This window comes from Phascolarctos cinereus, unplaced genomic scaffold (assembly GCF_003287225.1).
Source record: "Phascolarctos cinereus isolate Bilbo 61053 unplaced genomic scaffold, phaCin_HiC Scaffold_2;HRSCAF=192, whole genome shotgun sequence".
NCBI classification, from domain to species: Eukaryota; Metazoa; Chordata; class Mammalia; order Diprotodontia; family Phascolarctidae; genus Phascolarctos; species Phascolarctos cinereus.
Window position 1 is genome coordinate 18,941,585 of NW_027555625.1, and position 20,758 is coordinate 18,962,342.

The 20,758-nt window shown below is 43.7% G+C and overlaps 1 protein-coding gene and 1 long non-coding RNA gene across 2 annotated transcripts in view; one reads left to right on the forward strand and one right to left on the reverse strand.

Moving 5' to 3' along the window:
• Window positions 1-496: 496 nt before the first annotated feature.
• On the reverse strand, window positions 497-6,237 carry NEFM (neurofilament medium chain). Its single transcript, XM_021001206.2, is given in 4 exon segments — window positions 497-1,816; window positions 1,819-2,509; window positions 3,781-3,905; window positions 5,012-6,237. Coding segments are annotated over 4 exon segments (2,721 nt in total). The 5' UTR covers window positions 6,131-6,237; the 3' UTR covers window positions 497-1,030.
• Window positions 6,238-6,323: 86 nt separating this feature from the next.
• Window positions 6,324-20,758, forward strand: part of LOC144455492 (uncharacterized) — a 38,212-nt gene continuing 23,777 nt past the window's right edge. Inside the window, exon 1 of the long non-coding RNA XR_013484191.1 lies at window positions 6,324-8,038. This is a non-coding gene — a long non-coding RNA (uncharacterized LOC144455492). The remainder of the gene's footprint in view (window positions 8,039-20,758) is intronic.

Genomic DNA, 20,758 nt, shown 5'->3' on the forward strand with positions numbered 1-20,758 from the left:
CCCTTTCTTACCTGATCCCACTCCCCCCTTTACCACTAGGGGAGGGAAACCACTTTGCACTTAGGCCACGGAAAAGGTATAGAGCACCTTTTCCTAATTAAAGACTCTTGAGAGATAGTAATGTAGGGGAGAGGGGACCAAATCTGGAATTATGGATACCAAGTGAGGTGGCCTAGGGTAGTGTCTAGGGAGAGTGATGGACCTGAGGTAAGGAAAGCTAAGTTTACATTTCCCCACAACACCAGGATAATATGCAACAGTGAGGGGAGTGGAGACATTGCAAGGTCCCCACAAGGATGAAATAAGATTCTTCTTCCCTTTCTCTCTTCCCAATGAAATCTCTATCTTGAAACAAACTAAAAAACTCTTCTAGCAAATGATTTAATATAGGGCCTTTATAACCCCTCCTAAAGCCGCCCACCCCCATTAATTTATTTTTTCAGGACAGACCTGAGAAGCAGAGGTTTTACCCTAAAAATGAGACCAAACAATCAGACATGTTTCCAATGTGACCTTTATTGAGCAAGAATTGCTGGGACGTTTTACATCAAGCCACAAAAGGTTGCAAACTGTGCACGTCAGAGGTTCTCCCATGAACAAATGCCCATCTTAATTGCACCAGTGAGGTAAACATAATTATTCATAAATAGCTTTCTTAAGGCTAAGAGTTCTGTTTCATTATTATAATCATGATCATTATTATTAGTATTAATATGATTTTTGGCTCAGTTGAATCTTTGCATAATACATCTCAATAAATCCCTCCAGAGTGTCCCCCCCCCTTCCAACAGCTTAGGAAATGGGAAAAAGAAAAACTTCCTAGGTACATTACAGATCATGCATTGTTCATCTCCCCAAAGCCTGTGAAGGGAACACACCCTGAGCTTGCATGCAGGTCCCTTATATTGTACAAAGTAAAATACAGTGTCTAGAGCCCTCATGGGAGAACCAATTCTGCTTTGAAGCCGTCAATCACATGCATTTTGAAGTTGTCATATGGCTTAACCTTTTGCACCTGACTCCATCCTCCCTAATCGCTCTGGGTGACTTCTTTCACGATAGCATGAGAAGTGACCTTCTCTACCTTTTTTGTGGACACTAGCTTCTCCTCAAAGGTTTCTTCGTGCTCCTCCACCTTTTGGGTCACGGTGACAGATTTGGTGATATATTTGGTAGCCCCATCCCCACCCTCACTGGTGATTTTTTCTATCTTTTTGGTCACCACGACTTTCTCTTCACCCTTGTCTCCTTTCTTTTCCTCTGCTGGGCTCAAGTCAAGCCCATTGGTGACCACCCCTTTCTCCTCTTCTCTTCCACTACCTTTTTCTTTGGTTTCCTGCTCCTCCTCCTCATCTTTGCCTTCTACCTCCCCATTGATTGCTATGTCTTCCTTTGTAGACCCCTTTGAACCCTGGTCACTTCCTTCTTCACTCCCTCCCTCCTCCTCTTCAGCCTCTTTCTCAGAACCAACCTTAGTGGGTTTGGTGACAGTGTCCACCTCCTCTACGACTTTTTCTTTTATGGGGGACTCAGCTTTCTTCTTTTCAGGGAGCTCTTTTGCACTTTCTTCCTTTTTCTCTTCTTTGGGAGCTTCCTTCTCTCCCTCAGCCATTGCAGCTTCTTCCTTCTCTTCTTCATCAGCTTTAGCTTTCACCTCCTCCACAGGAGATTTTGGCATTGGTGATTTTGGCACGGGAGACTTTGGCATGGGAGATTTGGCTGTAGGGGACAGAGCTGCAGGGGATTTTGTTGGTGGTGACTTTGCTGGGGGAGACAGAGCCGCAGGGGACTTTGCGGTGGGGGATTTTGCTGGGGAGACAGGGCTGCAGGGGACTTTGTTGTTGGTGACTTCGCTGGGGGAGACAGAGCCACGGGGGACTTGGCTTTCTCAGTTTTCACCGATGTAGATTCTACAACAAGCTCCTTTATGACAACTTTTTCCTCGGTCTTCACTTCTGTTTTTTCCTCCTTAGCCTCCAGTTCTTCACCCTCAGCTTCAGTTTCTCCCTCTTCTTGTTCACCCTCGTCTTTTTCACTGGATCCTTCCTTTTCAGATCCTCCTTCCTCTGCCTGGTCTGATTTAGCACCTTCATCTTCTTCCTCCTCCTCCTCTGCCTCCTCTTCCCCTTCTTTCTCACCTTTTTCCTCACCTTCCTTAGCTTCTGGGGCAGCAGCCTCCACAGCTGCTTTTTGGGTGGCAACAACTTCTTCCTCTCCAGCTGCTGCCTCCTCTTCCTCCTTTTCTTCTTCCTCCTTCATGGCACTAGAAGCCAATTCTGCCTCAATAGCTGCCAGGGCATCTTCCATCTCTGACTTCTCATCCTCTACCTTGGTCTCTTCTATGATCTCTTCTACAAACTTGTGCTGAACCTTCAGCTTGGGGGCCTCTACTTTTGTTTTCTGTATTTTACTGGATATTGTGACAGAAGGCTGTCTGTGTGTGTAGAGAGGGCCAGTGATGCTGCCAGAAAATGTACTGAACCTGGTCTCCTCGCCTTCTAGCAATTTTCTGGGGAGACAAAGAACATGGAAATATGACTCAAGAGCCAAACCTGCTAAGCTTCATGTGGGCCCACTGTGAATGAAACCAGGTGAAGATGGTGCCTGGAGTAAGTAGGATCCTAGAAAATCAATCTCCTAGAAACTCAGTATTAATAGGCAATAGGCTTATTAGAGCATCCTTGGGGGCTGCTCCACTCCCTGGTAATCACTTAAGCTTAGCATCTCCTTGGAGCTCACTACGTTGCAGGTGAGCTGCTTGGGACGGAGGGGCATCATTTGGTGCAATAACTTCCTCAATGGTACCCTAGTGGCCAGAAAGAGTGGTTGCAGCTTTTCCCTGAAGTATCTAGCTTCTTCCAGAATATGGCTAGGGGTTGGTTGAGACTTTTGGTCAATATTTCCCTTCATTAAAACAAAAGAAACAAAGAAAAAAAAGAAAGAAAAGAAAGAAACAAAGAAAGAAAGAAACAAACAAAACCCTGTTCTAGTACCTAAACAAACATTTCCCTCTGGAAAAGAGTGATATTTCTGTCAGGATCAGGGGTTCTTAGCCTTTATTGTATCAGCTCCCTACCACCTTCCACTTAAGCAGCATGGTGAAGCTTCCAGACCCCTTCTATTAGAGGTTAAGGAAAAATAAGGATTTTTTTTCCTATCAAAATTCATGGGCTCACTGAAATCTATCCATGGACCCCTTTGGGAGCTCTAGCTCCCCAGATTAGGAACCCCTGGCCTATAGCTTGTAACATTTCAATTATGCAAAAAACCCTATTTTTAAATAAATAAGCATTAACTATGTGTCAAACAGATATTTCATTAAAAAGACAGTATATTAGTATATTTAGATTGTTGCTGATAAAAGGTTGAAATGATGAAAAGATAAAGGCATCTCTCCTTGAAAAAAGCATAAGGGAATCTTAGACTAATGCCCAAGATTCACTATACCTAGAAACTGGCTCAGATTACACTGTATGAGAAACAAGATTAAACTGGAAAAGATTGAGGAATATTTGCAAAGAAAATACTGCCACTCCCCCAGTATTCACCTAGTTTTGTGGATCCTAATTGAAGGCACAGCAGTATTTAATATCATGTCATAATGTTTAAGAACTTTAGATAACAGCCCCCCCCTTTTGTACATGTGTATGCTCACATCAATCCCAACTCTCCCAGGCTGCAGTGTCCCTCCCTCTATCTAAGTGGGTGGCGTCAGTTTGCCAGAACAGTCTCTGCAGTGCTGTGATTATTCCAGACACGTCCACAGCGGAGCTACCATACCTGTATGCTGCAATCTCAATATCCAGGGCCATCTTGACATTGAGGAGATCCTGGTATTCCCGCAGGTGACGTGCCATCTCCCACTTTGTTCCCCGGAGCTCATTTTCCAGCTGGTGAATTGTGTCCTAAAAACAGACAGCCCAAGTTCTCTTCCCATCAACAACATGCAAGCTGAAATCAGATTCCCTTCCCTTTAGACACCTGGTCGGCCTCTTCTTCCCTCTTCCCAGACCTTAGCTTGCACTCCTAAGAAATGCCCACGAAGCAAAAAGCATTCTGGGCCAGCCTCCTGGCTCGTACCAGCCCAACGCTCTAAGATGCATGGGGAAACAAACAAACAAACAAACACACAAAAACCCTCTGATCCCGCCCAGGCCCCACCTCCCCCCCCCCTACAGCTGAACATCAGAGATGGAATAAGCAAGAGAAACAACAGAAGGCATTTCAATCGTTCAAAAAAAAAAATCGTGTCCTTTGCTAGACAAGGATTCTAAAGACAAACTTCAATCTTTACGTTTGAACTAATATCTACAACTTAGAAAATACACATTTTTCAACACAGACACATAGAGACACTCTAAAAGTTACTTTGCCATCCGAAGCCCAAAAGATGAGAAAAACAGTAACTTTTCTTAAGACTTTTTAAGGAGCATGCAAAAACTCGGGATGATCATAAACCGCAGAGCGAGACACATTTTAGCAAAGAGCTAGAGAGGGCGCTCCAGAAGTTTGGCACTCAGAGTAGGATAGGAACTTTTAAAAGGTTTTTCTTTTCCTCCTCCCTGGCTAGGCCAACTGTGTAGAGAGAGAAGACTAGTATTCAGCTGGAGGACACAAAGAGACGGGGAGGGGCTAATTCTGGAAGGATGTAGGATGCGGACTAGGGCGGAGAGGGCCGAAGAGGTGGGGAAATGCAGGTCTGAAAGGCACAAAGACTGTGGGATTTCGGGAGGCGGGGTCGTGTATTGTGCGGATCTTGTCCAAGGAGAGAAAGGAGAATAGGTGAGGTTAGGGAAGGCGAAGAAAGATGAGGAAGTGGGAGCTGATAACGCAAAAGGAATAGGGTGGGGGTGGTGGGGAGGGCTCTGGAGATTCAGGAGGCTGGGAGGAGGTGATGTGGGCAGGGGAATAAGACATATGCAAGGAAAGGCTCGGGAGGGTGCTGAGAGCGGCACGGGAGGGGCACTGCGGCTAGAAGACGTTCCGTCTTCCCAGCCCCGGCCGAGCTTACCTGGTAGCTGCTCAGGTCGTGATTGTGGCGCTCCTCGATGTCACTGAGCTGTCTCTCCAGGGACTCCTTGGTGCCGGGCACGGACTCGAGCTCGATGCTCTTGGACTGCAGCTGGCGCCGGTACTCGGCGATTTCTTCCTTAGCGGAGCGGATAGCCTCCTTATTCTGTTCGGCCGCCTCAGTGAGCTTGGCGTAGCGGCACTTGAACCACTCTTCGGCCTGGTGCATGTTCTGGTCCGAGTGGCACTCGAGCTGAGAGCGGATCTCCTTGAGCGCCGACGTGATGTCTGTCTTCAGGTAGTCCTTGCGCTCCACGGTGATGTGTGACGCCTGGATCTGCGCCAGCAGGTCAGCCACCTCTTCCTCATGGTTGCTGCGCAGGAAGGCCACCTCGTCCTGCAGCGACTGCACCTTCTTGTCCAGCTCCACCTTGACCAGGGACGCCTCCTCGATGTCCTTGCGCAGCGCGCGGACCGCAGCCTCCGTGTCATCGCGAAGTCGCGCCTCCTCATCGAAGCGCTCTTTGAGGCGGTGAATGTCCTCTTCCAGGTGCTCTGACTCGAGCTGCACCTGCGCTTTCTCGTGGTTCACCTGCTCCAGGCCCGCGCGAAGCTCGCGCAGTTCCTGCTCGTAGACGTCGCCAAGTTGCGCGTGGGACGCCTGCTTCTGGCGCAGAGCCTGGATCTCGGCCTCGATCTCCTGGTTCTGCTGCTCCAGCGAGTGTACCTTCTCGATGTAGCCGGCGAAGCGGTCGTTGAGGCCCTGCAGCTGCTCCTTCTCGTTGGCGCGCACCAGCTTGAAGTCGACGCCCACGCCGCCGGGGCCCGCGGCCGTCCCGTTCAGCAGCGACGATGACTGGCTGAAGTCCAGGCTGCTCTCGGCCGAGCTGAGCAGCGCCGAGCCCAGGCCGCCATAGGCGCTGCGGGGGACAGCGCGCTTGTAGGACAGGGACATGGCCGAGCTGCTCAGGCTGCCGCCGCCGGCTGAACCGCGGGACCAGGACTGGGAGCGGAAGCCGCTGGACGGCGAGCCGCCGCTCGTGCGGCTGTAGCTGGCGCGGGTCTCGGTGACCCGCCGGTAGGCGGCCGGCGCGCCCAGCGACTCTAGCGCGTAGCTCATCTTGGACCGCTCCGGGAGGCACGGGGCCGACTCAGCGTTCTGCCGGCCGCCGCGCGCCCCATTATATAGGCGGCCGCGGCGCCCGCGGGGCAGGGCGGGGAGCCGCCCCGCCGACGCACGCCCCGTGCCGTGGCCGCAGAGGCAAGGGGGCGGGACCAAGGGCTGGGGGGCGGGGCAGAGGGCGGGACGAGGCCCCAAGAGCTGCTGGCCCGCTGCCTGGGCTGGACTCGTCTGCCTCCCTCGCCTCTCCTCCTACCTCCTCTTCTCTCCCCTCCCCCGCTCCCTCCACAACCTCTTCTTTCCACACATCTTCTTTTCTCCCCCGCCCCCTCTTCCACTGCACCTCGGCTGAGGCTCAGGCCCTCTCTCAGCTCCTTCCACCCCAGTCCCCCTCACGGCACTCTCCTCGGGGCCACACCATTTCAGCTGCCTTGTCCCTATCCCCTCCCCCACTGATCCTCGGCCCCAGCTCCCTCTACGTTCCTTCCATCTCTCTCCTGTTTGGCTTATCCCTCCCCCCCAGAATCTCTTGGTGTTTCTTTACCCCTCAACCCCCATTTTCTTCTCTCCTCTGCTCTTTTTTAACCTTTCACACACCCCCTTCCCCCTCCCCTCTTCTGGGCTCTGACTCTCGAAGCTCCTTTCATCCCTTTTCCCCTTCCTCCATCACTTCTTCGCCCAGTCCTTACTCTTCTCTCACCACCCATCTACCCCTCCCTCACCTTGCTTCTGGGCCCTGGCCTTCTGGGATCCCCTTTCACTCCAACACCTTTTCTTGAGTGGCCTCCTTGTTCCCAGGCCCCAATCTTTGCTCTTCCACTCTCTCCTCCCTTTCCCTATCTGTTCTTGCCCTTGTCAGTGCCCGTTTTCCCCATCCCACCCCACTCCCATTCTCTGTCCTCTCCCAGCCTTGTTTCTCAGCCGTGTCCCTCTGAGTTCCTTCCACCCTAGCCCCCTTTCTCTGCCCTAGCCATGGGCCTTTACCCCCTCCTCTTTGGTTTTCTTCTTCTTCTGGTTGCTTCTTTTCATCCTCACCCCCCCATTGTTCCTCCACCTTGGCCCTCTACCTTTTCGTTCACCTCCAGCTGCGTCCTCTTACCTCCCCCTACGTCTTCCCCTCCCCCAAGCCTCTCATCCCTAGGAAGATCCTTGCCCTTTCCTCTCATCCGTCTTCCATTCATACCCCCTCTCCCACTACCCACCTATTGCTTTTCACTATCTATGTGCTTCTTCCACCCTAAGTTCCCCATTCTTAGGTCTTTCCCCACAGACGGCACTCTCCTCGCCACGGCACTTCTCTATTTACTTTTTTTGTATGTAAATTCCCCCCCTTCTTTATTTCCTTTCACCCCTTGATTTTTCTTACTTTGCTGACAGCTGTCCCCTCCCAGTACTCATTTCCTTCTTTCTCAGTCTTTTCCTCGCCCTGCCTGCATCACCCCTTTCTCGACGTCTTCACCCCTTTTTCCGTTATTTCCCTCTTCCTTCCCACTTCCACTTTCTCTACTTAAGCCCCACCCCCAACAATTCTATCAAGGCTGCCTGACGTCCCTCCTCCCTTTCTCGGCAGCATTTTACATCTTTTAACATGTTCCCCCCTCTTCACCCCTGTTCCCCTCTTCCTCCAATTCCTTTTGCCAGACCCCTGCGTTTTTCCTCCTCCCCCTCCTTTCGCTTTGTCTCTTCCCTCCCTCCTCCCCCCCACCAGGGCAGTAACACCAGCCGGAGATGAGCTCATTGGAGTCAGGCCAAGGAGAGAAAAAAAAGCCGGAAGGCTTAGGGAGGGCTAGGTTGGGATTTGGGGGAGGCTGGGTCGGAATTTTTGGTTATTCGTTCTAAAAGGGGGATCCTGCCAGAAAGCCTGTCTTAAACGTGGGGGACCGCTCGTTGCAACGGCCAGGGGAGAAGGTAAGGCGTGTGTGCGCGCGCGCGCTATGGCGGCCATCAGCACCAAGGCCAGCGCCCTAGGCTGGCAGTCTGGGGATATCCACAACACACCATTAACAGCAGCACAGGGGACCCCGTACCCAGAATTTCCCATCTGGTTATCGAGGGCTTTCCCTCTCCTCATCAACGCACTGTAGCGTAGTGGGTTTTCTTTTCTTTCTTTTTTTCTTTTTCTTTTTCTTTTTCTTTTTCTTTTTCTTTTTTTTTGAGCCTCGTTGGGAATGCACAGTGTCTTGCCTGCAATGCAGTGAGCACATGTACGGGGCACGGCTTAAAACAGGCAGATGAAACAGATCCAACACCATAATTCATCTCTGCGATAATATATTCCTTGCCTAGGAGAGAATGGGGATGACTAGAGGGAAGTGGAAGGATACAGGGACTGATACTTGAAGGTCAAATAGGAGCTTTGCTCAGGAAAATGCCCCCCCCTTTTTTATGATTTCAAGTCATGAACAATTCACTTGCTGATGTTTCCATCCAAATACATAGAGGGGTCATGCAGATAGATCAGATAGCCAGCTACATTTGCTCAAAATTCTAACAAGGAGGGTGACATCAGAATCTTGAATGAAGTGAGCTACTACTTCTCAGTTTTTGAAATTAAAGTGATCTTTTTTACCCCGCCCCACCCCATAGCACATCCTTTTATTTGGGTGCTTGATGTAAAAGGGGAACACAAAGTCTTTTAAAATTTAAATATATGTGTGTGTTCAATAAATGAGCTATCTACACAACTGAGTGCCTGGTGCAGTTGGCAAATAAATTTGAAAAGAAAATTGAACTTGTATTTTAGGATGAGAGATGTAGAAATTAATACCAGGAAGTTTGTCAGTATTTGAGTTGGCCACAGATATGGGCAACGTTGGTCTCAGGAAGAAATGCATGCAGTTTCTAAGAAGAAATCTTTTCTTCCAGAGGACTACTCAACACCATGCTAACCCTCAGCTTGTCTGCTTTTCCAAGTAGGTGATCTATAACTGAGACTATACTGTGTAGCCCCCAAAGGATAGCCTTAAGTGATCCATATGGGATGAAAATGAGGAAGCTGGTCTGGTGTGTGAGCTGTCATTTCTTTAAGAAGGCTCCCTGCCCCATCTGGAGCCTGTGACAAAGGGGAATTGAAATTGCAAAACTCCTCTTGCTTTGTTAATATGACCAGACTGCAGCATTTCAGTCTGTGTGGGAGAGACCTGAGCACTTTGGTCCATTTGATTTAGGTGAAACTCCAGGCAAGGAGAACCCCTGTGTTTATAACTCAGGGCCCAGAGACCCAGATGGCAAAGATAGGGAGCTTGTCAATTGTGTGTGTGGGGGGAAAGCTGGGATTTTAATTTTGGATCAATAATCTTTGATCCAAAGAAAGAAAAGAGAAAAAAAAACCTGACCTTTGTAGATCTCTGCAAGATTATCAGGGCAAGGCTCAGTAGGATGTTGATACTCAGTTAAGAACTGTGTGAAGAAGATTTGTAGAAAGGAAAATTAGTTTCTTGTTACATTCAGCTTCAGTCTGAAAGTCTCTGTGTGTGTGTGTGTGTGTGTGTGTGTGTGTGTGTGTGTGTGTGAAGATGTAAAGATCCTGGCATTTGGGGGAGGTGGTAGCAAATGCAGTCAGATTACTGCAATGATAGCACATGGTTAATAGTTTTCTGGGCTTTTCCCTTTATGCATCCTCAGAGCTTTGGAAATGAGATGACTCTGCAGATAGATATTTGCAACAAAATGCATGTCTATTGCTACAGTTAGGCTGCTTTTGATTGCAGCCCAACTGGCCCAGGGATTGTGAAGCTTTCAGTTAATTAGAGAAGGATGAAAACTCACCGGTATGTGAAAACATTTCAAATTTTAAAAAGTATCATCACCTGGTTAGTGTAACATTGTAGTTTGTAGTATAAGAAATATAGAATTACATGAAATCCAAACAATTTTATAGGGAGTATTTTTTTTTATATACACAACCAATCAATTTTAATCTGTTTCTAACAGAATGAGATATGGTAAGCAAACTCATCACTTGAAATAATTTTTATTATTCAGGGAAAAGAAAGGTTAAAAACCTAGAAATGACTCTGGCAGGTTTGCACCAAAAAATATTTTACTTCCCTTACTTATTTAGTTTTGCAAATGGTCTTCAGGAAGGTGATATGAATGTTGCGTTATATCTTTTTTTTTTTAAAGTGACAATGTATTTCTTACTTTGCAAGCAGCCTCTTCTTCGAGAACTAACTCTCCCAGAGCCGGGAAAATACTGAGGTGCAGGAGTGATCCTTAATATCCCAATAACTCAACAGAGGCAATTTTTGATAATGCTTATGCAATGAATGTCATAAAAGTTTGGGTATGATTTTAAACCACGAGTTGAAAATATAGTCATATTTCACCACTGAATGCTTTTCCCCAAAATTATTTTGTGATGATAGTTGTTTGATTAAGAGACTATGTAAGTTAGGGCAAGCAAGGTACATAGAAAGAAAGAGAATATGTAATATGCACCAATTAACGTATGTATGTGTAGCTATATTGAATATATTTAGATATGGGGCTTACGTAGAGTCTCTTTCAATGATGTGTGTAGACATATTAACTTTCAGGCTGAGATCTCTTTTTGTAGTGGCATTTTAAATATTTCCTAAACTTAATTCCTCAGAGAAAACAACAACAACAACAACAACATAACTTCGTCAGGTTTGGCGGTGCTGATAGAAGGGGTCTATTGATCATATCAAACAAAGGTTTAAGATTCCAAGTCTAGAGCTGGAAGGCTCCTCAGAGCCTGGTCTAAGGTTTATTAACTTGGGGGCTGCAAACTTGTTTTGAAATATACATGTATACCTGTATTTCAACACATTCCATTTCCTTCATCATTCTGTGTATTTTATTTTATGCATTTAAAAATATTATTCTGAGAAGTCCATAGACTTCACCAGACTACCAAAGGGGTCCATGACAAAAGGGGTTAAGAACTCCTTCCTTGTCTACTCCTACTTCCTCATTTTAAAGATATAGAACACGAAGCCCAAATAAAGGTTTGATGTTTCATACATTTTAGACTTACCTTTTACAATTCTTTCTCCCTTTTAAAGGAGTGAGAATGGGCAGAGAAGTGTATGTACCTAGCGAGGAGATTCCTAAGGAACTTATTACCTACTCTTGCAGGTAATCAACACCACCCTTATTGGTAGTCCCTGTGTATCCGAGAGGAGCAAATTTACCTTCTCTTGGCTGGGGATCCTGGGATCAAGGAAGTCAGGATCCAGTGACTGGGTTCAAGTCAAATGATTATTTCTAAACTGCTCTTTGCTAATGGTCTCAGAGAGTGTTGCTGTAGAAAGTGGGTAACGCAGAGAATGGGAAGATGGTGCAGAGGAGATGGGGGATGGATGTGCATCCCCTTGGGGCCCTGAGGACATTTGGGACTTCACAGGCACAACTGTCTGTCTCTGAAGATCGGACTTTATAAAAGCATCAGAGCTTTATCATGTCATTCCTGGCATGTTCCTGGCTCCCTGTAAGTAGGCTAAATTCGTCCAGGGCTGCACCACAATGCAGCTTTCCCTGAAGCAACTTATTGAGCTATTGAACTGTCCAATTCCCCTGCAAAGGGGTTCTCAAACTTCGTTTGTCTGATTTTTATACTCACTAGTAAGTGATGTCATGGAAGAAATAGTGTATGCCTACAAAATGTCAGGAGACAAAAGGGATAACGTGGATTTGGGCTCCCCCACATCTAGAGGAAGAGCTTCAGATTTTGTCTCTAACTTACTTACCTTGCAGAAGTTTTTGCTTTGTAATGCCTTCACACCCACACCATAGTTCAGTTCAGCTGGAACGCCGGAGGAGGGCTCAGCATCCATTTTCTTTTGATTCAGCCTTGCCAAAAGGGATTCTAAAAATACTGCTCAGGAGACGCATGGACAAATGTTAATGCTGTATTAATTTGCAGCATGCTTTTAATTGGCTGCATGGTCTTTCTGCGCAAAGCTAAATAGCTTGATTTTGTTTTTGGCACTTGAATTTTTAAAAACCCTGCAATGCACAGAACTTTACATTAGCTTGGTCATATCATATTTATGGTATCATATGCCTGACTTAGCAAATGGATAGGAACTTTTTACTAGAAGGTTGGATTTAAGTGGGGGTTTAGGGAACCAGATCAGATCAGTGGTCTGGAAAATCTTAACCCCATCTCTTGAAGCAAATAGACCCTGGATTCTTAAGGTCAAAGCAGAATTCTCAGCTCAATTCCTTTTACTGTATTAGCAACCTTGCTCTCATTTGCTTTTTCTGCTGAATCATGAAGACTCTGAAAATCAGTTTCCAGGCCTGGGAAGGGGATAGGCCAGGGGTGTGCCCCAACCAGCTCACAAGACTTGGTTAAATTTCAAGTGTGGACATTTACACTTAACAAATTGGCAAATACTACAAATCGGAGTCTGATTTTATTGCTTTGTTGACTGTCTAGGCTTAAGAATATGATGGAGAAAATGTTAATAATGCTTATGTAACTTAAAAGTATGTTGTGAGCACATTCTTTTTGGAGAGTCAGGTGGTACACGTTTAAAAGCATACCCCTGGGATAGGCCCACCTGCACCCAGTCCTGGGCAGACCACACAGAGAGTATTATGTTTAGTCCTTTGTTGCTGTTATTATCCAGTCATTTGTCAGTCTTGTCTGACTCTTCATGAACCCTTTTGGGGTTTACTTGGCAAGGATAATGGAGGGGTTGGCCATTTCTTTCTCCAGCTCATTTTACAGATGAGGAAATGGAGGCAAACAGGGTTAAGTGACTCGCCCAGGATCACACAGCTAGTAAGTGTCTGAAGCCACATTTGAACTCAGGAAGATGAGTCTTCCTGACTCAGGGAAGATTTAACAGATTCATGTTTTCAAGCTGTACAGTACAGTGAATAGGGTGCTGGATTAGGAACTAGGAACATCTAGATTCCAATTATGCCTCAGATACTAGCTGGCTGTGTGATCTTGGACAGCTCATGTTTCTCAGTCTACTCATCTCTAAAATGGACCTAGTAAAAGCACCAAACTTACAGTTTTAAAGACCTACATAAGTGCAAGCTATTATTAGGAGAAAGGTCATTGGGCTAGTCCCAATTGTCCCCAAATGAACCATAGTGAGAAGATGTAGCAAGACAGATTTAGGTTTGATGGAAGAAACTCTAGAGTGCTTCAATGCTCACCTCACTCACTGCCTTTTCCATGACCCTTTCCTTAGCCCTTCCAAATGCTAGTGCCTTTTCCCACAAAGAAGAATAGTATTAGATGGTCCTTATGGGCTCTTCATGGTCAGAAATGGTACGAATCTTGGTTTCTGTGAGATCTATTTTAATGAGTTGGGATCAAAGGGAGGAAGGTTGTAGCAGAAAGGGTAGGTATAGAGTGGGAGGACCAGAGCTTGAACATTGACTATATTACTTTCTACCTCTTTGATATTGGGCAAATCCCTTGACCTTTTTGACCTGAATTGTAATTTGACCTCAACTGTAAAATAGTAGAGTTAGATAAGATGGTCTCCAATGCCCCCTCAACTTCTAACATTCTATGTTATAAAATCTCTTCCAAGACTGACATGTTATGTTCTGTGTTTGAAACAGCTTTGATTCTGAAAATTCTATGTTTGGGGTAGCTCGGTGGTGAAGTAGATAGAGTACTGGGACTGAGGTCAGGAAGACTTTACTTCAAATCCAGCCTCAGACACTTACTGGCTGTGTGACCCTAGGCAAGTCACTGCTCAGTTTCCTCAGCTATAAAATGGGGATGATAATAACATCTGCCTCCCACAGTTGTTGTGAGAATCAAATAAGACAATGTTTATAAAGTGTTTAGCAAAGTGCCTGGCACATAGTAGTTGCTTAATAAATGCTCATTCCCTTCTATGGCAAAATGCTATGTTCTAAGATACTTTTTTTTTGTTTCTGACATTCTATGCTTCATGTTTTAAGGTCCAACTCTTCCACGTGTTTGTCTAGAATTCTATATTCCAGCACCTACTCTGTAGCACCAGGGCTTGGACTCAGTGACCTCTTAGGCCTTTTGTAGCTCTGAATTTATAGTCCTGCATTTTTTGCTTTCTTTCTGAATATAAGAGAGGAAGGAAATTCAGAGACTCACAGCCATGGAGGCCTTGAGCAGTTTTCACCAGCACCAGCTAGTGCTTTAAATGTAGGGAAGAAGGCTAAACTCTTTCTCATCCTTAAAAAGTAGTTATTCAGCACCTCTCTCCAGATGGCATGATGTGAACCAACAGATATAGGCTCCTCCTCTGGGGGCTCATAGCCAACCTGAGCCAACACCACCCCTAACAGGGGTTAGAAATATAGAGTGCCCAAGAAATAACCAAAAGGACCTTATATCAGGACTCGAATAACACAGAGATCTCGGTGTGGGTGGGAGCCATAGGTTTTGTTAGAAAGGAACCAAAGGAAATTTCCCTTTTCTCATCTTTTTTCTCTTTTCTCTTTTTTTCTCTTTTCTTTGCCTTGGCTTGTCTTTAATGTACTAGTGCTTTTTGTGTTTTTGACCATAGCTCTTTTCCTACATTCCTGCCTCACCACATGAACCCTACTGAAATAGTTAAGGAAAAGTGGCAGAGCAACAATGTTTAAACATGTATGAAATATTGTGTCTACACCCTGCCCACCCCCACCTGCCTGCTGAGAGGAGGGAGGTGGGTTTCGTCATTTGCTCTCCAAAACTAAGATTAATTGCTACAATTAATTAGAATAAAGCTTTCTTTTAATGTTGTTTTCATTTATATCATTTTAAAATATTTTATTTTCAATTATCAAGTATTTGTTTTCCCCCTTATATCTTTTTCATGAGTGGAAAATAAAGGAAGAAAGGAAGGAAATGAGAGAAGGAAAAGGGAGGGAAAATAAATAAATGAAAGAAGGAACACAAAAAAAGAAAGAAAAAGGAAGGAAAGAAAGAGGAAAGGAAGGAAGGAAGGAAAGAAGGAAGGAAAGGAAAGAAATGCAGAATCCCTGCATCACCTTAGCATAGTCAAGCAAAACACATCCCCACACCAGTCATATCCCAGATACGTTTTTATTCTGCATATTAGTTCTTTGTCTTTCTGTCAGGAAGTGGGCAGCATTCTTCTTAACCGGCCCTCTGGAATCATTATGGATCATTTAATTGATTAGCGTTCTTGAGTCTTTCAAAAATTGTTCATTTTTATAATCATTATTATCATCATCATTGTATATGTATTTCAGACTCTGTTTATTTCTCTATGTGTCAGTTCTTATTATTTTAACCTAAAATAAGCATAGTTAGAGCTGGGAAGGACTTTGGGGATCATTTAATCCAACTATTTCATTTTATACACGAGGACAATGAGGCCCAGAGGGGATAAGTCACTTGCCCATGGTCACATAGGTAATAGGTGAGCAGGTTGGGATTTGAACCTGGGATCGATCATCTGACTCCAAAGCCAGCAATTTTTTCATTGTACTGAACTTTCCATTTCTTTATCAATTCCTTATATTTATAATTTCTTACAGAATAGCAATATTCTGCAATTCTGCAACCAAAATTTATCCATCTCAATTGATAGACTCCCACTAAATTCTTAGTACTTTGACACCACAAAATGCTGCTATGAATACACACACACACACACATACATACACACATATATGTATACACACACATACATACACATTTGCATGTGTAAAATTTTTCTATCTCTATGATTGGGGTTGTTTATCTAGTAAGTTTGCTGCAAATCAATGAGTATGAGTATTTTACTTACTTTTTCATGTTTTCTTGTCTCTTAATTGCCCAATGTAATGACCTTTTCTCGTTTCTCTTCCTTCTGGGTGTCTCTGCCACCTTTGATGCTGCTAATCACCCTCTTCTCTTTGATTTTCTCTTCTCTGTATATTTTTGTGACATTGCTCTGTCTATGTTCTTCTAATTGTCCAACCACTCTTAGTTTCCTTCATCAAGGTCACACCTCTGAATAATGAGTTTCCCCCTATGTTCTGTCTTAGACTTTCTTCTCTTCTCTCTCTATACTATTTCACTTTGTGATCTCATGAGCTCCCATGAATTCAATTATCTTCATGTATCTTCATTGACTCTCATTGCTATTTGTTCCACCCTAATCTCTCCAACTCATCTCCAGACTTGTACAAAGGTACAAACTGACTATTGGACATCTCATACTGGATTTCCTGCAGACATATTAAACTCAGCATGTTCAAAACTGAATTATTTCCCTCTTCTTGAAACCTTCTCCTCTTCCTAACTTCATTGGTACTGTTGAGTGAATCCCCCTACCCTTCCACTTTCCCTGGCAGGTGTTATCCTCAACTCCTCATTCGCTAGCATTCCTCCATATCCCACCTGTTGTGAAGTTCTGTTGATTTTTACCTTCTTAACATTACACCTGCTTTTCTTCTCTGACATTGCCACAATCCTGGTGCAGAACCTCATCACCTCATTCCTGAGCTATTACAATAGCCTTCTGCTTGGCCTGCCTGCCTCAAATCCCCTCTACTCTAGTCCATCCTCCACTGAGCTGTAAAATTGGTCTTCCTAATGCATACATTTGACCAAGTCACCTTTCTATTCAACAGACTACAGTGGTTCACTATTACATCCAGAATCAAATATAAAATTTGTTTGGATTTTAGAGACTTTGCAACCTTGCACCTATCTACCTTTCCAGATTTTTCTATTTAACTTACCTCTAAATACTTTGTGATACATTGATACTGGCCTCCTACTTATTTCTTACATAGGGAATTTCCCATCTCCTGCCTCCATGCATTTTCATTGGCCTTTCTTCATTCTACACTTTTCTCCCTCTTCTTTCTGTCTTCTAGCTTACCTGACTTCCTTTATGTCTCAGTTCAAAACTTATCTTCTCCAAGAAGCCTTTCTCAATATACCTTAGTACTAATACCTTCCTCTCCTGCAAATTGTACTGTGTGTACATAATGTATCTGTCTATGTATCTATCCATTTATCTTTCCAATCTTGTTTGTAGATAATTGTTTTCATAATGTCTTTCTCATTAAACTGAACTTTTTAAGAACAGTGACTTTTTGTGTTGGTTTTTGTATCCCCAACACTTTGATCATGCCTGGAACATAGTAGGCACTTAAGAAATGACTTTTGACTTGTTTACATCCAATTCACTTTCAAGTCATGGCCTCACCTTCCTGATGTTGTGGTCGTCTTCCAGAATGTAGGACAAACAACAACAACGACATCTTCGTAGAATCATTGATTTAGAGCTGAAGAGGAGACTTTGGAAGTTGTCAAGTCCAAACTCCTTTATTGTCTAGATGAGGAAATTGAGGGGCTGCTTAAAGAATTCCAAATTGTTTTGGACTGCTTGGAACACATCACAGCTCCAACAATATATTAGTGTGCTTGAATTCTCCTGTCCCATCTACCACTGGCTACTTCTATTGTTTATTATCCTTCCTATCTTTCTATTCGCTAAGAGTTTTTTTTCCCTTGAGGCAATGGGGTGGAGTGACTTGCCCAGGGTCACACAGCTAGTAAGTGTCAAGTGTCTGAGGCCAGATTTGAACTCAGGTGCTCCTGAATCCAGGGCTGGTGCTCTATCCACTGCGCCATCTAGCTGCCCCAAGGTTTTTTTTTTTTTTAAAGAAGACATCTCAGAAATTAATGAAAGAAATGGTTAGATTTTTGTGAACTCCCTTGGAAAAGAAGACCTTTGTATTGGAAGACATTTCTGATATGGGCAGCAGTCTGGGAAAAAGTGTTGAGATGGGGGGGGAGAATGCTGTGTGATTGGTGCTTTTTTTGGGTTTCCTGGAGAAGAACCAGGATCAAATAATAATTCACATTTCTGATATGCTTTCCAGTTTATGGAATATTTTTTTTCTCATAACTAACTTGTTGGTTGCAAATATTATGAACACAATTTTACAGATGAATAAATTGATGCTTAGAAAGGTGGAATGATGCCTTTACTTTCATATGGCTATTAAATGGAAGAGTTAGTCAGATCTCAAACCCAGATGAAGCCCAGGATCAGTTCTATTAGCTTTGCTTCTTACTACATCTCAGCACCTTTTTTAGACTAAGATTTTGGTTGTAAGCATAACGATGAAGGGTTGAATGTAGGAGGAAAAATCAGCAACTTGGCAAGAGATAGGTAGGATGTGTGGATCAAAAGACAGGATGAGTCAAATTGTTTTACAGTTTTTTGCTTGGAAGTATCTTCAACTGAGAAATCAAAATGGAGTTCCATTTAACATTGTATAAACATGGGGTTCTTTTTTAAAAATACCTACCATGTCTCAGGCAAAGCAGCTTTGTGGAGTTGATAGAGAGTAGGTCTTTGTGTTGGGAAGACCTGGGTTGAAGTTTCCACTCTGACACTTGCTGGCTCTTTAATACTGGACAAGTCTTTTAACTCCCTAGTGCCTTAGAAAGCTTGCCACAATTTCACATTACAAAATAGTTAGCTATCTGCATTAGCAGGGGGACTTACTTCATTGGGAGATACCTTTGCCAATGAAATGACAATGAAACTTTCCAGGCAATGTACAAGGGGAGTATAAAAAAACCCCATAACTCTGTCTCTGACGTCATAGAGCTTACATTTTACATTGGTTACTTGTCAATCTCTTTGTGGTTAATAAGTAATCCAAAGGCTCTTGGAGAGTGTGCCAATGTGACAGGATCAGTAGGCTGTGTCACATACAATTCTAGGAGGACTTTTACTTGTGATTCAGATTTGAGCAATGGAAGACTGCTATGCTTACCACTTGATGGACCAAAGCTGATTATTGGTAAAAGAACACTTAGGAATAAGTATACTTTGTTTAGAGTCATTATTGGCTCCCAGAATCCAAAGCTAGAGTAAGGTTAATCAAGGTCTGGGTTACAGCTGGACATCTGACCTGGTAGGCAGGGCCTGGAGTATTAAAGGAATGGGAGTGAAGTCTAGACCTCAGGGTAAAGCAGGTGATTGTTGAGTCATAGATTTGGATCTGAAAGGTACTTCAGAGGTCATATACTGTGACCTCTCCATTTTCTACATGAGAAAACTGAGGCCTAGAGAGAGGAAATGACTTACTCAAGGAGACACAGGTAGTAAGTGATAGAATCATTGAACCTTAGTCTTCTGCTTTGAAATTGAGGGCTCGAGTTGAGCACAGATGTCACAGCAAAATTTCATTCATTTAGTCTGTCCAATTGGGCCCCTCAAACTCTAACATCTGATGATTTTGTGATTCTAGGCCAAGTTCCCACCTTCTGGTCATGTCTTTGACAACTGTCAAAATCATAGAAAGGCAAAACAAAGGAAGGGAGGAAGATAGCAAGGTCTCAATCATGAGGCAAGCAAGGCAAACCATGATGGAATTACTGGAGGGGTGCTTCTAATACTTGAGTGACAGGAGTCAACTTAGGAATGGGCCATCAAAAGAAAGTATGGACTATCCATGTCTAAAGAACTCTACAAAAACAAAAGCTTCCCATTTGCAGGGGATAGTTGATGGCTGGTTCTGCTTGGGGACAAAGGAAAGGACCAATTAGTACCCATTTTTCCATAATTGGTACTTAATGAATACTTCTTGAATTGGGCGATTTCTCTTCCAGGTTAAGGATTCTATAAAACAAAAGAAAAAAACCCCCAAACCCCTGCAAACAAAACAAAAACAAAACAAAAAACTCTTCCAAATTAAGTCATTGGACATTTTGAAAAAAAATATCACGATGCTATTAGCAAAGACATTGAATAGATAACTGTTAGTCAAATGAAGGAAAAAAGACTTAGTCCTATACAAATTGTTAATTCATATTGCTATTTTCTAAATCAAGAAATGATACATTATACCATGCCTACTAATATTTAATCATGAGAATTTCTAGATGCAAATATTAGTACTTCTATGAATTGCTGACCTTTTTCAGGAGGCAAGTTTTTCTTGCCATAAATGTTGCTGGAAAATATGCTTATTTTTTTTAGATGGATAGAATTATTACTTTTTTTTTACTTTTGTCTTGATTTGCTGAACCCACAGTTAAAATTTTATTGAAATTATTTTTAAAAATTCAGTTTTGCTTGATCCACCCAGTTATTGCCCATCTCCTCCTGAAATTATCAAAAAGATACTGCTTTTTATGTGCTATATCTCTCCCTCCCAATCCCCATCCCACAGTAGAATGTCAGTTCCTTGAAGGTGGGACTGTTTTTTAAGTTTTATCTTTGAATCATCTAGAGGCAGCTAGGTGGCACAATGGACAGAGGGCTGGACATTGAGTCAGGAAGACCTGAGTTCAAATCTTGTCTCATACTGACTACCTGTGTGAATATAGGCAAATTACGTAGTGTTTATTTGCCTCAGTTTCTTATCTGTAAAATGGGGATAATAATAGTACCTTTTTCCCAAGGTGGTTGTGAGAATAAAATGAAATAATATTTGCAGTGTTTTACGAACCACGAAGCACTATATTAATATTAATGATTATTATAATATCCCTAGTGCCTGGCACAGAGAAGATTTTTAATGAATATTGGATGGATTGGATTAGATATAGTCCTTTGAAAACAGCTGCCATTTTGTTTCTTAGAGATCAAACTGAGCCATAAATCATGTCAGGAATTTCTTTGTGTACTTTAGCAGGGCATGCAATTGAGTGAGAATCCACTGAACAGAGAAAAAGCAGAA